Consider the following 23,382-nt stretch of genomic DNA (forward strand, 5'->3'; position numbering starts at 1 on the left):
TTATAACTGTGTTAGCACTAACCAAGGTTATAAAGCCAAGTGTCCACCAATTAATTAAAGCATTTCTTAGTTATACACTTATACTTTATGAGGGTTATTAATTTGATTAGTTTAATATTTCTTTCGCTTACATTTTAATGATTATGTTTGATATATTCCAATATTCACTTTGAGATATATGTCATCATCTTTATGGGTTTATTTGGAGCAAGATGTGTTTAACCAAAGCAAGGAGATGAGTCACCAAAGTTTACAAAAGTTTAGGCTACTTTTTGCTTCCTTTGCTAAGACAAAATAGCCCTAATCTAATATACACTATTAATTAGCACAATTAATTATACATTAGTCAACAAAAGTTACAGTACTTAACTACTATTTCACATTTTTTTTTCTATTTAGTTAGTACATTTTTTTTAGTTGGCATGGGGGCTAGCTATTTTCCATAGTAGGGTTGTATTAGCTGTTTAAGATCTTATAATAGGAGTTACAGTATAATGTACTCCCTCCATTCCAAGATAAGTGACTTGTATTCCTTTTTGGGTGTCCCACTATAAGTGACCTATTTCCATTTTTAGCAAAAAATATCTCTCTTACTTTATTCTCCACCTACTTTATTCTCTCTTCTCTCCTCTACTTTTCCCTCTCTCATACTTTACTCTCTCCACTTTAACTTATTTAAATACCATTCCTTAAATCTCGTGCCCAAAAGAAGTAGGTCACTTATCTTGAGACGGAGGGAGTATATATTTATTTGAGTGGTAATGCGAACTAAACGAAGTTGGTTTTTACAAATGTGGTTACATAGAGAGTCACATAATCTATGTTGCATAACATGTAGTATATCTATATATGTACGAATTAAAATTTTAATTTCGTCACATTTTGTGCAATGAGTAAAGGGTCCATATGAATACTTTATCACGTGCCATCCATATGTTGACAAAATCGTTAGTTGGCTCAGAGGTGTTTCCCTTTGTCTTGACGTTTTTAGTTCCAAATTCCAAGTACTATTTCCCACCAAAAAAAAACAGATTTAAATATATAGAAAAAATACATTTACTCCACCATATTGCATAAGTATAATTTATTATGTAGATCCATTAATATTGTGATCAAAATTTCTGAGCGGAAAAGAATAAACAAATGAGTATTATATGAATGTATTTCTATACTAATTTAAGACGAGTATATTAATTTTAACATTAAATTACAAAGCAGCCTATAAAGAAAACTAATTAGTAGTACAATTTACCTAACCCGCCTTCAATTTTCTCAATTCATCCTAAATAATAGGGCTATAAATGGCGTGTAAATATACCAACTTTGAACGAATTCTGATTTTTAATAAAAAAAAACTTTTTATAGTTTGTTGGTTATATCAAAATAATTTTTTCCTCAAATTGAAACTGACTCGGCAAATGAAACGACGTCCCATTTTATTGATGATTATCTTGTACATAATCAAAACTGAATTTTAATTTCCTCATTACCTGATTTCTCCCAAAAATCGCAATTCAATTTTTTGTGCGCCCAAAACCCCTATTGCATACGTAATCAATAAAGCTAATCATCTAACTGATCTAATTAGTATATAGATCATAATTACATTATTAGATTAGCAAGCTATGTATGAACAAAGAAATTTTGGTTCAAGATTTTGAATTTATCATTAAATTATGGGGAAATATTAGGTGTACAAAATTATAATCCTACGTTCCTAACTGTTTTTTCACCAGCCAAACGCTTTGACTTTCAATCACATCTAACAGTGACTTTTATATAAAAGGCCATTTTAGGCTAACTAAAACTGGGACCCTAAATACATCATTTTCTGAATATTACGTTTATTTTTTTAATTTTTACTTTTTGGTCAAATATATAGAAATATCTCACAATATTGAAAACTCTTTAATAAGGGCGATTCTTAATTATTTATTTCTAAAATAAATGAGGAAATTCTCTTCGTCACATGTACGATGCATGCACTCGACAAATTAAAGAATCAATATAATAATAAAAAAAAAAGAGTACTATTATTGTGTATATTTGAGTGACTGCATGCATGCCCTTGTTTGAATCAAATTTTATTTTTATAAGTTTCAATTATTTATTTATGTTATTGAAACATAATTAATTATGCTCTAATCGATATTAGTTGTTAGTATGTCTTGAATCTGTATAGGATTGTGTTTCCTAATTGAAATAGGATTATGTTTTCGAATTATGATAGGATTTTATGTGTACCTATTTATATGGGAGTAGGGCACATAATTCTGTGATCTGAAATTCAATCAGATCCAATCTGCAGCCATAATCTGAAAACCGCAGTCATAACACAATTTGTTATCCGTTCTTGCCCGTGGACGTAGCTAACACAACGTTAGTGAACCACGTAAATTCTGTGTCTATTTACGTTCTTTTGTTTCTCGATTCACAATTACCCTATTTGTCATAACATTAGTAATTATAAATATATATGTATATATGATAAATTACGAATCTTGATTCGTCTCATGATATTATGCAAAGATGGAAATGGTGAATGCATGAGGAGTTTGGAACATTTTCCTTTGCTCAAATTAAAGATGATAAGTGATAACAATAAAAAAAGGTATATATAATAGGTCCACTACAAATACAAAACAATGTTGCCCACGAGAAATGAGAGGCCATTAACAACACTCATTTTCTTTTTCATTTGGAAGTTCATGTAATGTCTATATCACTTTCAACATTGCTCCATACTTATATTATTTTATTGCATGACTAAAGACACTATTATGTAGACTGTCCAACTTTTTTCACATTGCTCACTCAAGAGTTTTCCATACCTTTTTTTCTCATGACGTGGATATATAAAGAGAAATATCATCAATTAACCAATTACAAATTCGATATCAATATGGATCTTGATTAATTACTTTGTTGGGATGAGAATGATTTAAATTGCTACAAGTTATCTCTTTGTCTACTCTCTAATAGATGGATTTGATTAATTTGGTTTTAAGTATTTCACCAAAAGTAATGGGATTAATTTGGTTGATTCATCATCATCATCATCATCATCATCATCATCATCATCATCATCTTCTTCTTCTTCTTCTTCTTCTTCTTCTTCTTCTTCTTCTTCTTCTTCTTCTTCTTCTTCTTCTTCTTCTTCTTCTTCTTCTTCTTCTTCTTCTTCTTCTTCTTCTTCTTCTTCTTCTTCTTCTTCTTCTTCTTCTTCTTCTTCGATCGAAAAAAATTGGGCCGATTGTCCAATCGATTAGAAAAAGTCCAACCCCTCCAAGGTTCACCTTGAAGGGTTTGAGGGAGGGTGTTGGCAATTGAAACTAAAAATATAATATATGACTGTCCCACATCGGTGTCAAGAGAAAACTGAAACTAGTATATAAGTCTCATGGACCTTCCTCCTATCACCAATTGGTTTTAGGATGGAACCCATGGATTTCTATCAATATGTATACATATAAATTGCCTGTAATTATGAGAAAATATGTTAATAATATAGGGGTATAGCCTCTTGCTGTAACTATTTGATTACATGCCATCATAGTTGAGCAATTTATGAAGTCATTTGGCCTTAAAGCTACCTTTGAGACAGAGAAATATTAACACGCTTCACCATTATCTAACTCTCGCATTCTTCGACTCATCATTTTATTTTCTTCGAGGTTATAAGTTGCTTTCTTATAATTTGTATTTTGTTTCACTAAATTAGAACCATAGAAAATCCAACGACGTGAAGACTTGGTTTTAATAATGAGTACACAAAAAATTGTTAAAGTAAACTAGGTTTTCTTTATTTAATTGATTCTGAGAATTGCATAATAGTTTCAAGTAATCTATTATAAAAATTTAAAGTAAAATACTACTTACTTTAGAAAGTAATTTTAGTAGGGGATGTGCATGCTCTGGTAGGTCTAAATAATAGCATGCCCTTAATTACTCTATAATTTTTTTTTGTGAAGTATATACAGATACTACTCCATTAAACTAAAGATCTAATACTGATTTCGACATATAGATAATACTAGTAGTATATAAATATATAAGACTCCAAATTAAATCAGTTTTCAGATAAAAAATTCTCCCATTCCAAGAAATTATTATACTACTATATGTTAGTGATTTAGGTAAATGAATGGCGTGGGAGAAATTCAAAGGCACTAGTGATTTTCTAACTTAATTTTCAACACATACAGACAGCAAAAATGTCAAATTAATGTTAAACCATAAACCAATAATATTGTGGTATTATAACCAAATTTCACTTGTTATAATTTACAGAGAATTAAACAATTAATTTACCTCCAAAATTACCAGCTGCTCACTATGACTTCCATTTTCATACCTAAAAAAAAAAGTTCAGCTTTAATTTTTTATTTTAAAATAGAAACACAAAATAAAATTTAAAGAAAGAGAGTGTTCCATCTGGTTTGTAGGAGTAATTAATAGTAAATGCAAATAAAGCACAACAGTTTCTCTTCCAACACCTGAGCCTTTAAATATAGTAAAGTATGTTTCAGTTACATTTATATAAATATTTGTGTGTAGCTACACAGATCTCCCCCTCTCTCTCTCTCTTGAATTGTTGATCACCAGCAAGGCAAGATTGAAGAACAATAAATGGGAATTGGGAATAATAAAAATGAAGTAAGCATTCACGAGCAAAAAAGCATTTTCTTGCCCATGTTTTGCCGCTTATCCATCAAAGACGTCAAGCTCAACACAATTCCCATCTCCGCCGAGCCCACCTCCCCGAGAGTCAGCTGCATTGGCCAAGTCAAGCGCAACAGCCGCGTCACCGGCTACCCCTCTGCCGCCCACAAACACTCCACCAAGCCCAGAAAAAACTCACACTTCTCCACCAAAACCCTTCTCCCCCGGAAAAGTGGGAGCAGAAGCTGCCGGAGAGATTCGACAAGAGCGGTGGGGAAGGAAGAATTATGCGCTACTGTTAAGGCGGAGTTGGACATTAGCAAGATGGATCCGCCGCTACCGGTGGTCAAGACGGCGGCGGCGGCGGTGGAGGTGAATTTGTGGAGGAGGAGATTTGATGGGGTGAAAAGCATGCATATTCAGCCCATTCATTTGCCGACCAAGAAGTTTCAACCGCCGCCGCCGATCACAGTATGATATTATATGTTCACACTCACAATATTCACACAATCTCATTTCAATCTTTTACTATATGCTATACTTTTAATTTAGAATATACTACATTGCTACTATACAATTGATCAATGTATAATGGATCCAATAATTCAGTTTGGAGATTTTCATGTAAATTACTTCATAATACTACTACAAGATTTTCTTTTCTTTAATTCTTTTTTCTAGCTTTTTTTAACAGACCGGTTTTTGACAGCGATAGTCGGGGTTTCATGTTTGGGTTCAAATTAAGGTTGTCCCACATTTTGTACAATATAGTGGACTTTATTCTCTTTTTCGTGTATATCCCTTTGTTTTACTAATTTATTTCTAAATAATAATAATAATAATAATAGTTATAAAAATAGTATAATAATGTTTGGAAAATTTTGAATTAGAAAATTGTTGGTGGTAGAGAATAGTTATCTTTGTATAAGCAATAAGCAATAAAATAGTGTAACAGTTGTAAAGTGAACTCAAGAGATTTTGATTTTCTGATTCTTTCAAATTTTGAACGAGAAGGCACGGGACTATTTCTGCAATGATAACTTTACTTGTAGGTATGTTCGAAGAAAGTCCCGACTCCTGAGCCAAGATTAAAATAAATAAATAAAAGTTAAATGATAGGGATAAAGTTAAGTCAAAATTCACTCTTTAACTAGCATAATCCATAATCATCACGCGGCGTAATGTTTTTCAAACCAACAATTGAATTATAATCTACCAAACATCAACGACTTCACGTGTTCGAAATGTGCAACACATAAAATAGTCATTTGAAATTAAATTCCAAATTAGTGTCCTGACGACATTCAGTGTAATTAGATTAGATTTGTTCTGAATTTTCCTGAAAATAATAGTAATTGTTTAATTTTAAAAAATAGTGTATGAAGTATATGAGAGAATAGAGAGGAAACGGAAAAAACAAGACCCATTATAATACAACTCGCACGGATAGATATGAAACGGACAACCATAAAGCACAAAACATGATGTGTATATATCAAACACAACGAACATGGCAGCCAATAAAAAGAAACCGATTTAGCAAAAGACACAATGACAACACACAGATTGCCAGCTCTAGGCATGAAATAGGAGACAAACATATCACCATCTAAGTTTATACTAGTAATTAGATGCAATTAGAGTAGTAATCAGATACATACACTCTTTTAAGAAATTGCTAGCACGTTACCACAGGTGTTTTTCTATACAGTTTCAACTGGAGTGAGAAATGGGGGAAATGGAGATTCCTTCCCTTTTAAGATCAGTTCTGATCTTTGTAAGGAGTCCAAATTAACTTACTGACTTCGACATTCAGACCGCCTCCGCCTGCAGCTTTGAGATGACGGTCCAGGACCTTTGGGTCCGCGCAGATCACATGCTGTCCCTTCCGGTATTGGATCAACTCTAAGCTCTGAAGAGTAGCCAGGATATCCTCTGCCTTGATGGCCGTCATGTCACTGAGCTCCTGGAAAAGCAACGGGAAGGAGGAAGTAAGGACAGAGGGAAGGATTGATAGCTTAAATGGATGCAGCCAACTGATACTAACCTTAATGGAGATATTGCCTTTGTGTTTTTTCAGTATATCTAGAAGAACTCGCGTCCAGTATCCTCGGTAGCTCAATAGGCCCAGGTCTGAGAGGGGTCGTTCTGGTGTTCCAACTTTGGCTTCCTTCTTCGAAAGTTCATAAGCTGCACCATTCCAGGAGGCACTTATATCTTTCTGAATATACAAAAAGATATTCAAGTAGATTCACTCTTACATTATTTTCATTTATAAGATCCAATAGAACTCCTTATTAGCACAATAATCTTTCTCACCAACTTAATCAAGAAAACACAAAAGGGAAACACCATCTATCAGAACTTTATAAGAAAGATATATTCACAACGTTACACTGTGAGTGATCAGCATGTTAGATTGCTGATAAGGGTCCAGAAAGCAGAATATTTTAAGAGCTTGGCACCATAAAAACGAGTTTTCATATAAGTATTTGTATTTACCTGTAGAGAAGTTTTTCTTTTTTGTAAGGACCTTGAGGTACATAGAAAGGTTAAATGCCATCATTAGTTCATTTTTGTTCTCTGATTCAGTAAAAGTTTCGTGTTCTATCATCAGTTATTGTATTTGTACCCCTTTACTCACTCTCATTAACACTATAGAGATGTGTACATTCGTTTCCATTTATATGAAGTCCAGAAAATAAGCACAATGATGAATAATGAGCTTACAAAATGCAATCAGGAACTTCCCGTAGCCCTTTCTTTGATAAGGAGGAAGAGTGAGGATACAAGCTAAGTTGTAAGATTCCTCTGATTGTTTCTCCTGTACATCAAGCGATGAAAATATTACTGCACTATATAGAAGTTGAATATCACTTCAGACAAAAATGTCAAAAATCTTATCCTTTATACTATGGAATAATCCATTAGGTACATTAACAATTTAACATTAAGTAAATGAAGAAATCAATTTACAGGAACGCTATTACGTGATGAAGACGGTGACCATTGATGGCAAGTGAAAACAGCATACGACGACATAAGTGAATGAACTAGGTAGAGACTATTTCTCGATAAGATGATATCTTATGAATCTTTTATTTTGTTAGCAAAGTAAATTGATTCAAATAACCTTTCATTATTGTTTAGATAGTTATTCCTTTCCTTATATTCCTTAGATAGTTATCTAGAATCAAGGAACAGGCAGATTATGTGGTCTATGTCCACAGCCTAGAGTTAGGATTTATCAAACTAAGGGATGGAGTAGAAGTCACCTAGCATGGAAGGATCTCATTAGAAATTCAGCCTTCTTGGGCAGGCCCTCACCTATAATTAGCATTACACTGGGTAGACTTGTTATGTTATTTCAATATTATGATACTCCCTCCGTACCCAAAAGTTAGTCCACTTTTGCCATTTTAGATCGTCCTCCAAATTATTCCACCTCCATTTTTAGTAAGTTTTTCTTTTGAATGAGGTGGGCCCCATTCTCCATTAACAAACTCCAATCACTTTTCTTTCTATCTCTCTACTACTTTACCAATTTCACATTAAAACCCGTGTAATTCCCAAATTCTCTATTTTATTGTCTATGCCTTTACTCAATAAGAACTCATCTCTCATAAACAATGGTTACAGATGATACAAGTGGCAGCAAAAAATAGAGATTAACTTTCGAAAGGGAAGAGTTACCTTAGAGAAGTAGCCCACCATGTGGCATCCCCGATCATCACATTCACATAGCACATAAAATAAGAACAGGTCTACATCATAGTACAGGGTCTTGTGATCGAGAAACAACTTGGCCAGATAACAAAGGTTTTGCCCATAAATTTTGTTCTTTTTCCCATCGACCTGTTATAACAATTTAAATTCAGATTCTGGTTCTTATTAAAAATGGTGTCAACTTAGGGATTCGGGCATTTGGCATGCATTGAAGACAAGATAAAAATAACGTAAGACTGAGACACATCATGTCCTAACATAAATGAGAATGATGTAAGCCAAGCATAACGTTGAAATATGAAATTTCCAGGAAAACAACTATCAAATAAAGGAATGAGGAAATGCCCATTTCACTTCCAAATAAGACCCTTACTTCTAAAAAAGACGCTTAGATAAGAAATGCTTAGAGGAACTTTTGGAATAAGAATTCTTTAAATGTTAATAAGAGCATCCAATTTGTTTCAAGCTCTCTGAGTGAGATCCATCATTTTAAGGGGAAAATTATTTATCGGATGTTTCATCTTATTAGATAGAAAGTCCTAACATAATGAAGGAAAGCAATAGCGGGAGAGTTTTTAAAGATACTGATTCATTGAATATAAGAGCTAGAATTATTCCTTAAGGGAAGCAAAACACATGGGTTTTTATTGGTCATGTCATGCCAAAAACTTTTTCTGCACTTAAATAACAGGGGTTTTAGTAGTTCATAATTGTTTCCTTCAAGTTAAGTTCCAAAGTAACGCAACCAAAAACTTTTTCTGCACTTAAATAACAGGGGTTTTAGTAGTTCATAATTGTTTCCTTCAAGTTAAGTTCCAAAGTAACGCAATATTTACCTCAAACATTGACCAAGTCTTATGTCGATATATTTCATCACCAGGAGGATGCTTAAGATCACATTTTTTCTGCAAATACAAATATAAATATTGTAACTGCAGAAAAGGCTTGACTTAGAAAATAATAAAAGTATCTCCTCAGCATGGGTCAGTTTTTGGAAGATTTATCAGAATCATAAATAGAATGCTCTAAGTAGTTGACTGGATGTAGAAGATATGTAACAAGAACTTCCTACTGGACCACTGGAGTTAATTCAAACCAAAACACACAAGTGAATGAGGATAAATGAACAGCTGAGAAAAAGAAAGCTTACCATGTGCCTTTGAAGCTGTTCTTTGCGTTTCATGAAATTCAGGCAAAATTCACAAAAGAACAGCTTTGTGCAGTCATTGTATTCAGGTGGGAACGGGGAAAAGTACCAAGTCTCAATTTCATATTTTCCAAGTTCAATCGTTGCGATATTTTTAACTTTGGTAAACTCTTCATGTTCTCTCAAGCTAGCAGCATCAAGCTCCTCGTGGCCCTATGTAAATTTAACCAAAAGTTCTTAGCATTCAAAACAAAAAAAATGAGGTAACTCAAGTACAGAGGGTGAAAAACTTCAATCTGTTAGAAGATATGATATTTTAACTCCTTCGTATGAGTAAACTTGTACTTGTCCCAACATACACCAAACAAGTTAGTTGACGTAAACTTGATTGGAATATCATTTTCAGCCCTTTCCTAGGACACCAATGAGAAATGATATAGTAATACTTAGCCCTCTGAAAAGCTTCCATACAAAAGAAAAGAGGAAACCAGCGAGAATCACAACAAGACCTGATGCCCGTTATTCTATACAAGCATCATCCGAACCCAAACTGATTTTACATAGCTATTAATCAAGGCATACATGTTCAAACAATGCATATACAACAATGGCTCCATGATAAGAAATCAATAGTTCTATGAAGATTGAAGAATGACATTACACGTGGATAACATAATAATACTCACAAAACCTCATGTAAGTGCATGGTGATTACTGATTAACAAAAAGAAATCGACGATACCTCTATGTGCGTTTCATCAATCTTACGCTTCTGATGACGCGTCATTTTCAAGCCTGTTACCTGAGATATTTTCACATAAGCAGACTATCGATGGAGAAATTTCAGTGTCATTGAATAAGCCAGTACAACAAGGTCCTTAAAAGGAGATAGTTCTAATCTCTATGAATCCGAATGTGAACTTAAGCTTGAGGTTATTCATTTAAATATAATCATCTTAAGTGCAAACTACGGGTCAAGAACTGGAAAGCAGTACCTTGTCCTCAACCTTGTCATCAACATCAGTTTCTACAGAGCCAAGATCCAGTTGATCAAGGTCGACCCATTCATCAAGCCTACGGTTGACTGTCCAAGAAAATAAAAAGTGCGCGGCATAAACCAGACAGAATTACACAAACATGAAACATACACGTTTCTACTGAAGCTCTGGCAACAAACAAGCATTCTCTTATTCAAATCCACGAGCTACAAGGAATGCAAATGCCTGAAAAGAAATGAATATGCCCAAACTGACAGGAATTGGAATTAAACATACTTCGTAGCGAATTTCGTAAATTGTTCCAATTTCAGTAATTCAACACTGTGCTTACAAATAACCACCAGAAAATGCCACAATAACTCAACAACAAACTACATATAGCAGAACACAGCCTTTTCTGATTAAAAATTAACTAATTAATTTCAATTCTAAACATAGCTAAGATTTTTTAAAAACATGTGTACATATATTTCTTACATTCGGTGTAGTGAACATAGTACTCATAATAGTGGGCTCCACAGGAGAAAAGCTTCCGGCGCTCTATAACCTTCACAGGGTGATACTTTCCGTCGCGCCACCGGCAATTGACGCGCGTACCGACCTCCAAGGGCAGAATTGATGATTTCCTCCTCCGATATGCGTCGAACTCCGCTTGAGAACCGTTGGATTCCGGCGCCGGAGAAGCGGCGGAAACATCAGCCATGGCCGCTTTGGCGGTGGCGGAATTTGTGTTATCAATTGAAACCATTTTGCCGGTACCCCAAATTGCAGGGAGTTTTCTGTATTTTCACCTGATTCCTCTACCTTCTTACTTAATGGGCTTCAATATTGGGCCCAATTATGGAGAAAATTGTGATCAGGTCCAAATATTTTTAATCACTTATTTAGTTCTTTGATGTCATATTTTTTGAATAAATATTGAGTACTATATAAAAAAATTTAGTCACATTAATTGATTTAGTAGAAGGTGAGGCAATTATTGTTTCTTTACAATTGGAATATTAAGTTTAAATATTTCACATTGTTATGGTATTTTAGTATTTAAATTTTAAGGTAAACAAATCTGCTCTATGGGAAAAAGTGACGGGGGTCCTATTGTAATATTACATATTAAGAGGGAGCGTTTTATGAAATAAAGAATTGTGGGTGCGCTTATATTCAGCTTCTCTCAACCCTCGTCCACGGCTCCTGCTCTCCTGCCTGCGCACACGCTCATAACAAGGGAATCAAGAAATTAAAAAAAAAAATAAAAGGAAAAAAGAAAGAAGGGTAAGAAAGCCGTTATGCTCAAGCGATTTGTCTGTTTATATATCTTAGTAGTATCCAATTTAAAGATTTCTTTTTCTGCTTATACGTTGAGGCTATTTCTTGGTCTTAGCTGAAATCGGTAAATGAGATTGACATTTAGGCGGAGTTAATGATGAACTCAATGGTTGTGGTCGTAAAAGTTGTGCTTCAGAAGAGATAGGAATTAAGAAAATTCAGAATTTGGTAAATAATTTTCTTGATGATATTATTCTTTGATGTTCAATGTGTAGCTGCTAAGCCCTTAATTGGAAAAATAGAATCACCTGCTTAAACTGAAGTTTTAGTATTTAATTCATTTAGTGTTCGTTCCTTTTCCGTTTTTGTAGCTATTGACAGTGGGTGCAACTGTTAGCTGGTTGCAAGATTGTATTTTAAGGATTCAACTGAATATAATGTGTAGGGTTTAGCAGTAATTGTCTTAATCTCTTATATTGTCTCGTTTTTGTTTTGATTCGTTTTTTTATTTATTATTTGGCTGAAGTAGACAAGATGGTTTTGGCGGAGGAGGAAATTACTCGGCTTTTCAGAATACGGAAGACAGTGATGCAGATGCTAAAGGATAGAGGTTACATGGTGGGAGATTTCGAGATTGAAATGACAAGGTATCAGTTCATTGAGAAATACGGTGAGAATATGAAGAGAGAGGACCTCGTTATTAACAAAGGCTTCCGTAACAGCTCTGAACAGGTGTGCTTTGTCAAGATTCTTCCCTTTTTGTGTTTTTCATTCTAGGATTTTGCCAGTGGTTTTTCAATGGATTTTGCAACGTGTGGCCTTGAAAATGGAATTGTTGTCTGAAATTATGAAGAAGATTTGATATTTTTTGTCTGCATAGTGCATACAAGAAGCATGATTGTGGAGCTGGTTGTGTGTGTTGGGTAAATGTCGGAATGTTGCCATAGAGGTGATGAAATAATGCATGTTGTAAGTGAGAGATTATGGAAGACCCTGGATTTCGAGTAGGAGAGCCTATGTTATGAGTGATTCTGATTTTTTTAATGCAATAAATGATGATGTTAAGCACCCCTTTTGATTTGTATTGATGGGTAAGGCTGTTGTTCCCTTCTTAATTTCCTAAAACTGGATTTTATTGGTTCGTATGCTTAAATCTTGTTTATTACGATGTCATCTAGGTTGCAACCTCAATCTTTCAAATAAAAAGCACTGTTTGATTTATATTTTAAAGATGTTTGCCTATGGTAAAAAAAGTACTGAACTGACATCACATTTTCTGATCAATTTTATCTTCCTCTGATTTCCATGAAAATTCTCGATGAAATTCCTTATACGTAGTTGACTGTCAGTACAGTTTGAGGTCTGTAATCTGTTCCTAAATATGTCGTGGGAGTAGTGCTTAAGGCTTTTAGAATGTGTTCTTAACAATACATAGTTGAGCTCTTTCTGCATGTATTGTTTTTTTAAATTTCCGAACAGAATATTATTGTGAAACAGATCGGATATGACATTTTTTGTTGAAAATCCTCGATGCTGTGCCATTAACCAGTTTTTCTTGTCTGCTTATTTCCAGTTATACGTGTTTTTTCCCGAGGAACAGAAGGTTGGTGTTAAGACAATGAAGACCTACACTAATCGCATGAAAGAAGAAGGCGTTCACCGGGCAATCTTAGTGGTCCAGCAAAATTTAACACCATTTGCACGTACCTGCGTTAGTGAAATATCAACTAAATTCCACTTAGAAGTTTTCCAGGTTATTGTTGAGGCTCTCGTTTCACTTTGTTTCCTATATTTCATAAATACTAGTAAATGCTTATCCTATAGGCATAGATGCCTTTTTGGCTATACGATACTTTTTCATCTTAAATGCCATATTGCTCAAACTCAATAACTCGGTTTTCTTCCAAGACTCAATCCCAATAACTCTTGAATTTTATGAGATGCCACTTTCACGATCTCTTACTTATTGATGTTTGGTAATTTATGCTTCTGAGATATTTATTTGAAATTTTCATACAAGTCCGCTGCTTTACAGTATGATATTAATGGAAACTCATGTTTACTTGCTGAAATAGTGCAGGAAGCTGAGTTGTTAGTTAACATAAAAGAACATGTTCTAGTTCCCGAGCATCAGCTACTTACAGCTGAGGAAAAGAAGACGTTGCTAGAAAGGTACACCGTGAAAGAAACACAGGTTAGTTCTCAATAATCAACGCGATATAAGTATGCAAAATGTAGTGACTTCTGCAGCATTGAATAGTAAGTACAATGTTTACAGTGCATTAAGTCTATAACTTATTCTGCATTTGGGGTTGTTATATGTCCCGAGACTCTTAAGTCATGTTAGTTTGAATTAAGACAGACCGCCCTTCACTTAACTCAGCTTTTTTATACAGTCACTCTATATATTATGTCATGTCGAATGGACCTAAAGAATGTATGCTATATCACTTAATTTTAAGCTGTTTGTTGCTACTTTGTTTGGCAGCTCCCTCGTATCCAGATAACTGACCCGATTGCAAGATACTACGGGCTCAAGCGAGGGCAGGTTGTAAAGATCATACGACCAAGTGAAACTGCTGGACGTTATGTCACCTACAGATACGTTGTTTGAAACCTTGGAAGCTCTGTACTTGCTGATCTTGCTGTACAATAAGAGCAGCAGACAGCGATGAGGCGTGAAGCAGTTGAGCAAACACAAGGCTGCACCACAGCTCCCAACGGGAGCAATGTAGGCATTGTGGTGGTGTCATTGAACTCTTTATAAACATCTTGTGAGTGTAACTTTAGTTATTATCGACTTCATAGCTTCTTTAATTTTGTGATTGTGAAGACAATTTTGTGTCAATTATTGGAGTACTATGATATGATCATTTGTGGGTTCTATGAGGATATATACTCCCTCTGTCCCGTTGAAAATGAAACGTTTCTTTTTTTGGATTGTTCCATTAAAAATTAAATATTTTCTATTTTCTAAAATGAAAACATTTTTATATCTTTATTTTTTTCATGTTTTTTACTTTACTCTCTTTTCATTAACTCATAAAATAACACTACATAAAAATTCATACCGATTTTCAAATGTTATCAATTCTCAAATGTTACATATTTAATGGGACGGGACGGGGGAGTATATATATGCGCACTAAGTCCATTTTTGGTTAACTGTTCAAATTATATCAGTCCAAGCATTTATATCGCACAATTATGATACGCTCTAATTAGGAGTATTTATTACTAAAACGAAGCATATGAAAATGATATTTTCGACCTTATATCTTGAAATTAGAGACTACAAAATTGATCTAAAAACAAGAAGCTACTTTTAAAAGAGAGAAAAAACGCATCGTGGTGACAATGCATCTGAAATATATTCCTTCGTCATTTTTTCTAACTCTCCTTTTGTAATTATAATTGATTGATTAGCCTCGTCAAGTGACACGTATCTGAAGTAGTACTCCTCCGTCTCACTTTAGGAGTCCCGGTTGAGTTCGACACGGGTATTAAGAAATGTAAAGGAAAGTTGGTGAAAAAAGATAGTGGAATGTGGGTCCTACTTTTTTATGTTAGTTTTATAATCAAATGTGAGTGGAAAAATGTTAGTGGAATGTGGGGCCTAATACCATTTATGGAATATTTCAACCGGGACTCCTAAAGTGGAACACCAAAAAATGGTAAATCGGGACTCCTAAAGTGGGACGGAAGGAGTAATAAATTATTTGGTTGAGACTCCTATTTCTAAAACAACGGATCTATGTGACCAATTTTTTTTATAACCAAAAACTAATTTATTTAAAAAATATATGTTTATTTATACATTTAATTAAAATATATGGATGCATATAGGGTCCTATTCTAATGCTTATAGCATCCTAATCCAAAATCAAGACTAAATCTTCACCATTGGATTTTAAAATGAGTGGATGAGATTAAAGCTCACAAAATCTCAATAAATAGTAGACAAAATATCAACAAAAGGGTAATATCGTCATTATGTTATCATATGATAATTTTCGTGAGTGTTTTTTATATCAACATTGTGTATTACAAATATCAACAATATGACATTAGAATATCAACATAAGGACAAGAAAATATCAACACATTTTTATTGAGATTGGACATGCATAATATTGAGATTTTGCCTACAATATATTGAGATTTTTTGTTGTATTTGTTGAAAATAGCTGCTTATCAACATGTACGAAAATTGAAATATAATTTATCAAATTTCATCACCCGAACATCGTCGGAACATATGCAATTGAGATCTCGTTGGAATCCTTATTAAATTATCTTTAATTTGATATATTTTTTGCGAAAAAATAATTTAAATTGAGAGAGTTACGTAAATTTAAAGATTTGAGATGATTTTGAGGAGAGAGAAAATAGTTAGTTATAATTACTACATATAAGATTTGACATTAATATCCTTTTAATTTAATTAATAATTATTTAAATTTAAAATATATTACACTTGACATTATATTAACCACAAAATCTTTTAATCTAATAGTTGAAAATTGGTCTCAATTTGAGATTGATAATTAGTTAGCAATTGATTACATCCCGATGCATACATATTACATGGAAACATACAAAAAGTAAGAGCAGTATGAGGTTTCCATAATTCATATACTTATCCTATCCGTGATATATGTTACATTACTCTACATTTCAAAGTTAGAATGAAACCTTGGGAAAAAGAGCTGATAATAATGACACTAGACCAAGCCGAGCGTCCATGGAAAATCAGTGAATTCCAATCCAACTGTCCTACAACCAGATGGAACGTACGTAAGGCTACTCGTCTATCATTTTGAGCCCTGATGGCTGATGCAGATCATCATCTCCTTGATGTTTGGAAGCATTGTTGTACATGCATATCAATGATATCATTGTTCCCACTGCCTCTCTTATTTCTTTATATTTTTGTAACTACTACTCCTAATTTGTAACCTTCCCAGTAGGAAAGGGGGCCATGGAGCTCTGTTGCTTGTAATAAAACCATATGCTCTGTTTCTTGTAAAGTCCCTGTCCACACAGCTATATTCATCTTGGTGTATGTGTACAGTGTGATCTTGAACCTATCACACTTTGGATGAACGTATTTAAAAACAAGAATTGCAAGTGCCAATTATACAGAGTAGGAAATAAGGTTCTACTGGATTTTTCATTGATAGAAGAGATGTTTCTTAACAAGTATTTAAACGAGCTCAACGAAGAATCATGCAATGCATTCTTGACGTCTTCAAGGACCTAAGATTTCATTTCATGCCCACCATTAATGTGCAAGAAAAATGGAAGACAAACAGCAAACACAACAAACAAACGAATTAATCTGTAACCCATTTTCATTTCCTTTTTCATGGCGTAAAATTAATCAAACATTTCCCAACCACTAGAGAGAAAAAAGGAAATATCAAAAACAAGTCCTACCAACTACTGTCAATGCAAAATGCAATAGTGCATCCCCTATATCATCCTTTCTTTCGGATGTAGACCGCTCAACAAGATGCCGTTTCTGCCAATATCAGGTGCCAACTATTTATTATACCATCCCTCAATTCTGCCAATATCCACAGCCAAATATCCTTATCAAGCAAAAACCTTAGCTCTCCTCTAGAACAAAAGCAATCACCAAAAAGTACTCTGCCGACAAAATTGAATCCTCCAGATAACTTCCAGCATGGTCTCGTGAATCAAGCTTCTGCTTCAGACTCAGAGGAGCTGGAGTCAGCAACTTCGTCTGAAATGGGATTGGGAAGTTTAGATGCTGTAGGATACTTGGGCTGAGAGTTTTGACACACCTCCAGGGATGGCCTCTGCTTCATGTACTGCATAGAAAACTTATAGAGTTTAATTAATTGCAATCATTGTGATGAGCTAACAAAAAATTGCTTGGCATCTTTAACAACGTATCACGTATCAACAGATATCTGATTCACATATATGAATGGAAATGTAGAGGTTCCATGGATTGAAGAGAGGGTACGATGATCATTTCAATTTTGTTATATTGAATTCTTTAATTTGGGTTGTGTCAGAGAGTTCAAGGTAGATGAACTGTTCCATAAGAAATTATATAATGACACATCATCAAAAACTAACAACAAATGAAAGCTACGCAAACTCACCTCCTGATAAAAAGCATTAATCTCTTCCTCAGTCAATCCTTCGTCTTCCCCGCTATTTTCCTCCCAGCCAAGCGAACGAAGGAAAGCAACCTCTTCTGCATCTGGATAAATGTATCCATGACAAGACAAGCTACTGTCTCCGACATCCGGAAGACACCCCCTGGTCTTCTCCGTAATGTCATATCTATCACCATTACACACCATCTGGTTGCCATTCTCTAAAACACAAGGAGTGGTAGTAGAAGCATAGCCTTCTTTACAATTTTCTACAGATGTGTTTGCACTGGGAGATAGAGTATCCAAACTAGAATCTGAGTGGTTTTCTACAGATGTCTTTGCACGGACTGAGGATTTCCTCCTCATGAGATTAAAAAATTCACTTCTGCTTTGCGCCAGAGATTGGGTCGGTTTCTTCTCCATAGAGGATCTTGAACTTAGTGATAGAGCAGCAGACTTGTTTTCAAGAACAGAAACCATGGAATTGCTCCCACTAATTGATGCAACTACAGTACATGAACCCGTAGCAACCTGGCCATCTTTAACTACTTTTCCATTGGTATTATCAGTTGCACAGCATACATCCTTTTGCCCAACAGGGATACTTTCACGACCTGGTTTAAGAACCAGAAACTTTCCAACATGGGGATTGCTGGCAGAATCAGACCTGCTTTGTCCAGCACGAGATTGAGTAGCAGAATGAGAAGAATGGGGCAGTGAATGAACAGCCTTGGGAGCCACAGTCATATCATTAGTTCTCAGAGCAATTTTCGACTGTTTTAATTTATCTCCAGTACCAGGAACCTGAAAAGGATAGCTGATTTTAACACATATCTTCATACTACCAGTCAAAAGACAAACGTCTTGCCATCCAACACATTGTATAGTAGCACACATACAAAGTCAAGAAGTGAAATAATGACCATTTGCATGGGTTGCATTTACTGTAAATTGAGAAAATATGGCAAAACATAATAAATATAGTGCATTCGTCACATAGAACAGATTAACCTCTGACCATCATGTGATATAGTTCCATATTCAATCAACCAATAGTTTGAACTAGATGCATGCATGAACTAGGAATACAAAAAGTATAAATTTGCAAAAACTTTAGAAGATTATGGGATGCTCAGCATCAAATCAATAATATTAATTGGGAAAGTACAAAGGATGACCTAGTTCAGTTGGCCCAGTAACTATTGTTTGTAAACTGTAGTAAATCCCAGAACTATATACTGCATGTACGGGGTAAACTCTTTTAAGTTTGGTAGTTTTGATGGTCTAGGAAAGCTATGGCCATAGGAAACTCCCTTGCCAGGGAGAAAATGGAAAAATAGAGGGAAAGTAGAATAGCAAATAGCAATGCGGATATAGCCTCATTGGTACATTGCATCTCAACGAACAAATTGCCCAAATTTGATCAAACTAGTATCGTTACTAAAAGAGTGAGTGTCCACCAATTCATCAGCATATGGTAAAAACTAAAAACCATGTTCACCAATTCCACAGCACATGCTCATATACTCCCTCTGTCCCACAAAAATATGGACACTTGGGACAACACGAGAATTAATGCATAATTGGTAAAGTAAAAGAGAGATGGAAAGAAAAAGTAATTATAGTATTGTAAGTAGAGAATGGGGCTCACCTTATTAGAGAGAAAGAAGTTACCAAAAATAGAAGGGGATATTTTTATGGGACGGCCCATAATGGAAAATATCCTTATTTTTATGGGCCGGAGGGAGTATATAATAAACTACGCACAGAATTTGATGGTTGAATAGAAAGGAATTTCCCTGCTTGTGTTGTACTAGCTACAACAAACTTCTAATAATCAGGCAAGTGGGAGAAAAGACGATCATCACAGAAAACTAATGGAGAACTGGATGAGATGAACCAATGTCCAACAAAGACATGGCATGAAACAATCTGAGCAGGGTGGTAACATTTGTTTGTAGCATATAAATATATATCTTAATATGAGTCATACGTGATACGAGAGGATATTACTGCAGTGAGAACTGGTTAGAGTTTTAGTATCTTCTTGTTGTTGATGAATTACCGCAGAAGAAGAAAAAAAAGGAAACTCAATTGTAGGCTTACGCCAACCAACTGTTTCAGATACTAATGCCATTCAACAACTTTTTTTAGACCTCTCATGCCACTTACTTTCTCATATGACAGACAGAAATGTAAGGCTGTATGCTCAAGACAGGAGTGCCTACATCAGTTTACCAGGGATATAGTCTGTAACAGCAGTTACAGTTGTACTGAAAACAGACACATGGTAGACATGTAAATTGACAAAGAGGGGAAGTGCCCGATATCTGTTGTCTATGACTAGGATCAGATAAAACATGCTTTTATATTGGCTATATATAAAGTAGCACCTCATGCTTTGATTTTGTAAACAAAAGAGTAAAAGTAAGGGCATAAAACTGGAAGGCCATAACAGCCTCTTAGAAAGTTCAACGAAAACGAGAATTTTGCATGTTGTCATCTTATTATAAAAAATACCGAGTATAAGATCTCATTTTACCAATGGTTTAGGCATTGAAGGTGTCACAGGAATTAATTGCCTCGATTGCTTGATGGCCAACTCCTCAAGTCTCTGACCTTTATCAGGTAGCTGCAATATTCATTGAAGAGACTAGGAGTTAAAATTTGTTCACTAGCAAAAACATAAATCATGCAAACATAAGTAACATTCAATTACTACCTGGGGATTAGCATGACCGCGTGCTGCAGGCTGTGATAGTGCCTCAGCCATATTAAGACCTGCCGTAATAGAAATCCCAGAAGACGAATTTGGAAATGTAGAAACATTTTGTTGAGCATGAGAGTGACCTGTGCCATTATTTGCAACAGCAGCAGGCACCTCTGCTAAAGCAGAAGTCCATTTCTCACCACCAAGAAACCCTGAGCTGCCCACGGGTAAACTTTGAACAGCTGAACTCAAACCAGGAGATGAGACTCTTCTAATTCCAGCTACACTTTGCTTATCTTCAGTCCCAAGTGATGGAAAATCCTTTTCAAACACAGACTTCTGGATTACGTTTAGATTGCTCCCCCGCGAAAGGGTACCATTCTCACTAATAGGCGAGTCCTTTTTATCTACTCTACGAGGTGAACGTTCACCAGTCTTTCTTGAAACCAATGATTGAGAACGCCTCAAAGAATTTCTCTCAACTCTACTATTTAATATGCTCTCCAAAGGGTCATGCTCCCAGATGTCCTCATATATAGACTTCTCCTTCTCTCTTTCACGGTTTCTGTCCCAGTGGCTCCTTGAGAAACTACTATACGGATGCTTTGCAGAGCCATTTATACCTGAGCTACGCCTAGAATTGGAGGATGAAGAACTTCTCTGAAGATAATGTGAGCTTTCCTTCTCACTATTGCTCCTAAAAGGCCTACTTCTTGTGGAGTGTACAGAAGAAGAAGCATCTGACAAGAAAGTTGGAAAGTAAGAACCAAAACCAGATTATGCAACAAATTATCAATTAAAATGTGTGAAAGAGCACCCAAGTATCATTACCTGAGAGATGGACTGAGGCGCCACCTCCGGCAATATTTCCTGTGCATCTCAACCATTCTGGAACTAATGCAGGCTCAGTTCTCTCCATTAGCACCAGACATGATCTAGCTATTCTTAGAAAGAATAAATTCTAATGCCACAACACAGTCCTGATTATCCCCAACAAATCCTTGTGAAGGTAACGTGCTTTGACCCACGAAAAACAGAGAAAATTAAAGAATCAACAGTGCCTTTACAAGGTGTATTAACTCCTGGAAACCAAACTTTCCCCAACCCCCAGGAATGCAACCTACTTAACTGTCCCACAATCCTTAGCAGAATGTAATATTCAATCAACAATGCCTTGGGGATATTCTTCCTACTCCATTCCTAACAATTTCCCTCTCAACCCACTTAACAACCCCTCATTCTCTGTAATTTTCAACTCCCCAATCCACTATTAAATCCCCAATATACAATCTTCCCTCGCTTCATATGTCACAAAACCATAAACTGACAGCGTAACAGAATATGGTATGCACCGAACCGGAGGAGGCAAAACCTAAATTTAAAAAATTTCCCCAAAACTGTATTCTGCCAACATATAATTATACTCAGAATCAGACTTCCCAGAACATAAAAACTAATCCATTCGCACAAATTTCCAAATGTGAAATATCAAGAGACAGAGGAGTAACCCTACCTCATCAAAAATCCCCCAAAAAGGGATCGTACAAAACCCTATCCCCTCCAACAATCGCCACACTACGAGTAGTAAAACTTCACCACAAAACAGTGTATAGCGTCGTTTCTTTTGCTCTGAAAAAACGTCGAATTTTTGGCACGAAGAAAACGGAAAGATTGTGAATTCACAGTTGTTCAGCGTGTTTGCAGTTTACGGTTTGCAAGCAGGAAAAATGCAGGTGGCGAAATTAACATAATATTTCATCAGCGATGGATTTAAATGTGAATGTACAAAGCCTAATCTTAGGTTACGCATAAATTTGTGGTATAATTGTGACTTCAAATTTTATTATTTTTTCCTTTCCTTTTTTTCTGAAAAAATATTAAGGTATAATTAATACTCCACTCCAAAAATACAAATTACTTTATCCGTACAAAAGGTACAATCTATTTTGATTTATTTTCTTTATTTTTCTTTTCATCTTGTTTTATTTTTTTATTTTCTATCCTACATTAGTACTTTAAGTGTTGTTAAATTATTATGACTCATTGAAATATATTACTAGTATTCTTTTAGAATTAAATTATAAAATTATTTTTGTTAGAAGAAGGTGTCTATAACTAATTATCATAAGACTTTAAATCGTAAAATTCAATCTCATCAACCAAAATTAATTATACATATTCAATTATGAAATACAATATAATCTCGTAAAACAAACAACTTAGAATACAAATGTATCCATTTTCTCGACCTAACACAAATTTTAATGTGTCTTAGTATAATAAATACCCCAAACATAAATAATTTTCTCTAAAAAGGTATATAATTATTCTATAATTTTATTTATCCATATAAGTATACACGTATCATATCCATTTTATCGACCTAACACATATTTTAACGTGTCTTATAATATATACGCCAAACACAAATAATTTACTTAAAAAGGGTATATAATTAATATTCTTAATAGTTTTGTTTATCCAAATAAGTAGACATGGATCTCTCGTACAAAAGTACTACCAAAAATTGCATTCTATAATTCTATCTATCTCTCACCGAAAAATTGTAGGAGTACCAGTAGTATTTTATCTCTCTCTAATCGATATTAAGTACACACTATATTAGTAACATCTCAAAATAATTAAACTACTCTTGTCCACCAACTGGCCTATATTTCATGTATATTTATTTCCTACTCAAATATTTATATCGTGTGGTGTCATCATCTCATCCCTTATAGT

General features: G+C 34.7%; 4 protein-coding genes across 8 annotated transcripts; 2 read left to right on the top strand and 2 right to left on the bottom strand.

The window, feature by feature from the left end:
- Positions 1 to 4,526: 4,526 nt before the first annotated feature.
- LOC125185277 lies at positions 4,527 to 5,428 on the top strand. Its single transcript, XM_048081786.1, has one exon. It carries the CDS (start codon positions 4,630 to 4,632, stop codon positions 5,137 to 5,139), a length of 510 nt encoding a protein of 169 aa, XP_047937743.1. The 5' UTR covers positions 4,527 to 4,629; the 3' UTR covers positions 5,140 to 5,428.
- Positions 5,429 to 6,173: 745 nt separating this feature from the next.
- LOC125224388 (histone acetyltransferase of the MYST family 1-like) lies at positions 6,174 to 11,309 on the bottom strand. Its single transcript, XM_048127784.1, has 9 exons — positions 11,011 to 11,309; positions 10,531 to 10,619; positions 10,278 to 10,337; positions 9,539 to 9,748; positions 9,225 to 9,293; positions 8,356 to 8,517; positions 7,393 to 7,486; positions 6,710 to 6,852; positions 6,174 to 6,628 (listed from the first exon to the last, which is right to left on the bottom strand). Exons 1-9 carry the CDS (start codon positions 11,279 to 11,281, stop codon positions 6,425 to 6,427), a joined length of 1,302 nt encoding a protein of 433 aa, XP_047983741.1. The 5' UTR covers positions 11,282 to 11,309; the 3' UTR covers positions 6,174 to 6,424.
- Positions 11,310 to 11,669: 360 nt separating this feature from the next.
- LOC125217598 (DNA-directed RNA polymerases II and IV subunit 5A-like) lies at positions 11,670 to 14,669 on the top strand. Of its 3 annotated transcripts, none has more exons than XM_048119117.1 (5): positions 11,670 to 11,802; positions 12,326 to 12,528; positions 13,370 to 13,549; positions 13,877 to 13,990; positions 14,285 to 14,669. In XM_048119117.1, the coding sequence occupies exons 2-5, from the start codon at positions 12,331 to 12,333 to the stop codon at positions 14,408 to 14,410; spliced, it is 618 nt and encodes a 205-aa protein (XP_047975074.1). In that variant the 5' UTR covers positions 11,670 to 11,802; positions 12,326 to 12,330; the 3' UTR covers positions 14,411 to 14,669. The 3 variants fall into 3 exon arrangements, with proteins under 3 accessions (XP_047975074.1, XP_047975075.1, XP_047975076.1); XM_048119118.1 differs by having other exon boundaries at positions 11,679 to 11,802; positions 12,323 to 12,528; XM_048119119.1 differs by lacking the exon at positions 11,670 to 11,802 and adding an exon at positions 12,003 to 12,024.
- Positions 14,670 to 17,132: 2,463 nt separating this feature from the next.
- Positions 17,133 to 22,392, bottom strand: LOC125224014. 3 transcript variants are annotated; one of them, XM_048127349.1, is made up of 6 exons: positions 22,154 to 22,392; positions 21,472 to 22,044; positions 20,653 to 21,380; positions 20,473 to 20,562; positions 17,934 to 18,734; positions 17,133 to 17,645 (listed from the first exon to the last, which is right to left on the bottom strand). In XM_048127349.1, the coding sequence occupies exons 2-6, from the start codon at positions 21,557 to 21,559 to the stop codon at positions 17,499 to 17,501; spliced, it is 1,854 nt and encodes a 617-aa protein (XP_047983306.1). In that variant the 5' UTR covers positions 21,560 to 22,044; positions 22,154 to 22,392; the 3' UTR covers positions 17,133 to 17,498. The 3 variants fall into 3 exon arrangements, with proteins under 3 accessions (XP_047983306.1, XP_047983305.1, XP_047983308.1); XM_048127348.1 differs by having other exon boundaries at positions 21,472 to 22,392; XM_048127351.1 differs by having other exon boundaries at positions 17,133 to 17,633; positions 21,472 to 22,390.
- Between the last annotated feature and the right edge of the window lie 990 nt (positions 22,393 to 23,382).

The sequence above is a fragment of the Salvia hispanica genome, chromosome 4, assembly GCF_023119035.1.
Source record: "Salvia hispanica cultivar TCC Black 2014 chromosome 4, UniMelb_Shisp_WGS_1.0, whole genome shotgun sequence".
In the NCBI taxonomy this organism is placed as follows: domain Eukaryota; kingdom Viridiplantae; phylum Streptophyta; class Magnoliopsida; order Lamiales; family Lamiaceae; genus Salvia; species Salvia hispanica.

Coding starts and splice junctions, on each gene's coding strand:
- LOC125185277 (XM_048081786.1), top strand. CDS start 4,630: ATGGGAATTGGGAATAATAAAAATGAAGTAAGCATTCACGAGCAAAAA.
- LOC125224388 (XM_048127784.1), bottom strand. CDS start 11,281: ATGGTTTCAATTGATAACACAAATTCCGCCACCGCCAAAGCGGCCATG. Junction 9,749..10,277: donor TTGATGAAACGCACATAGAG/GTATCGTCGATT, acceptor AAATTTACATAG/GGCCACGAGGAGCTTGATGC. Junction 6,853..7,392: donor GAAGTTCCTGATTGCATTTT/GTAAGCTCATTA, acceptor GGAATGGTGCAG/CTTATGAACTTTCGAAGAAG.
- LOC125217598 (XM_048119117.1), top strand. CDS start 12,331: ATGGTTTTGGCGGAGGAGGAAATTACTCGGCTTTTCAGAATACGGAAG. Junction 12,529..13,369: donor TCCGTAACAGCTCTGAACAG/GTGTGCTTTGTC, acceptor GCTTATTTCCAG/TTATACGTGTTTTTTCCCGA. Junction 13,991..14,284: donor ACACCGTGAAAGAAACACAG/GTTAGTTCTCAA, acceptor TTTGTTTGGCAG/CTCCCTCGTATCCAGATAAC.
- LOC125224014 (XM_048127349.1), bottom strand. CDS start 21,559: ATGGAGAGAACTGAGCCTGCATTAGTTCCAGAATGGTTGAGATGCACA. Junction 21,381..21,471: donor CGCCTCAGTCCATCTCTCAG/GTAATGATACTT, acceptor CTTTCTTGTCAG/ATGCTTCTTCTTCTGTACAC. Junction 20,563..20,652: donor GCGGTCATGCTAATCCCCAG/GTAGTAATTGAA, acceptor TGAATATTGCAG/CTACCTGATAAAGGTCAGAG.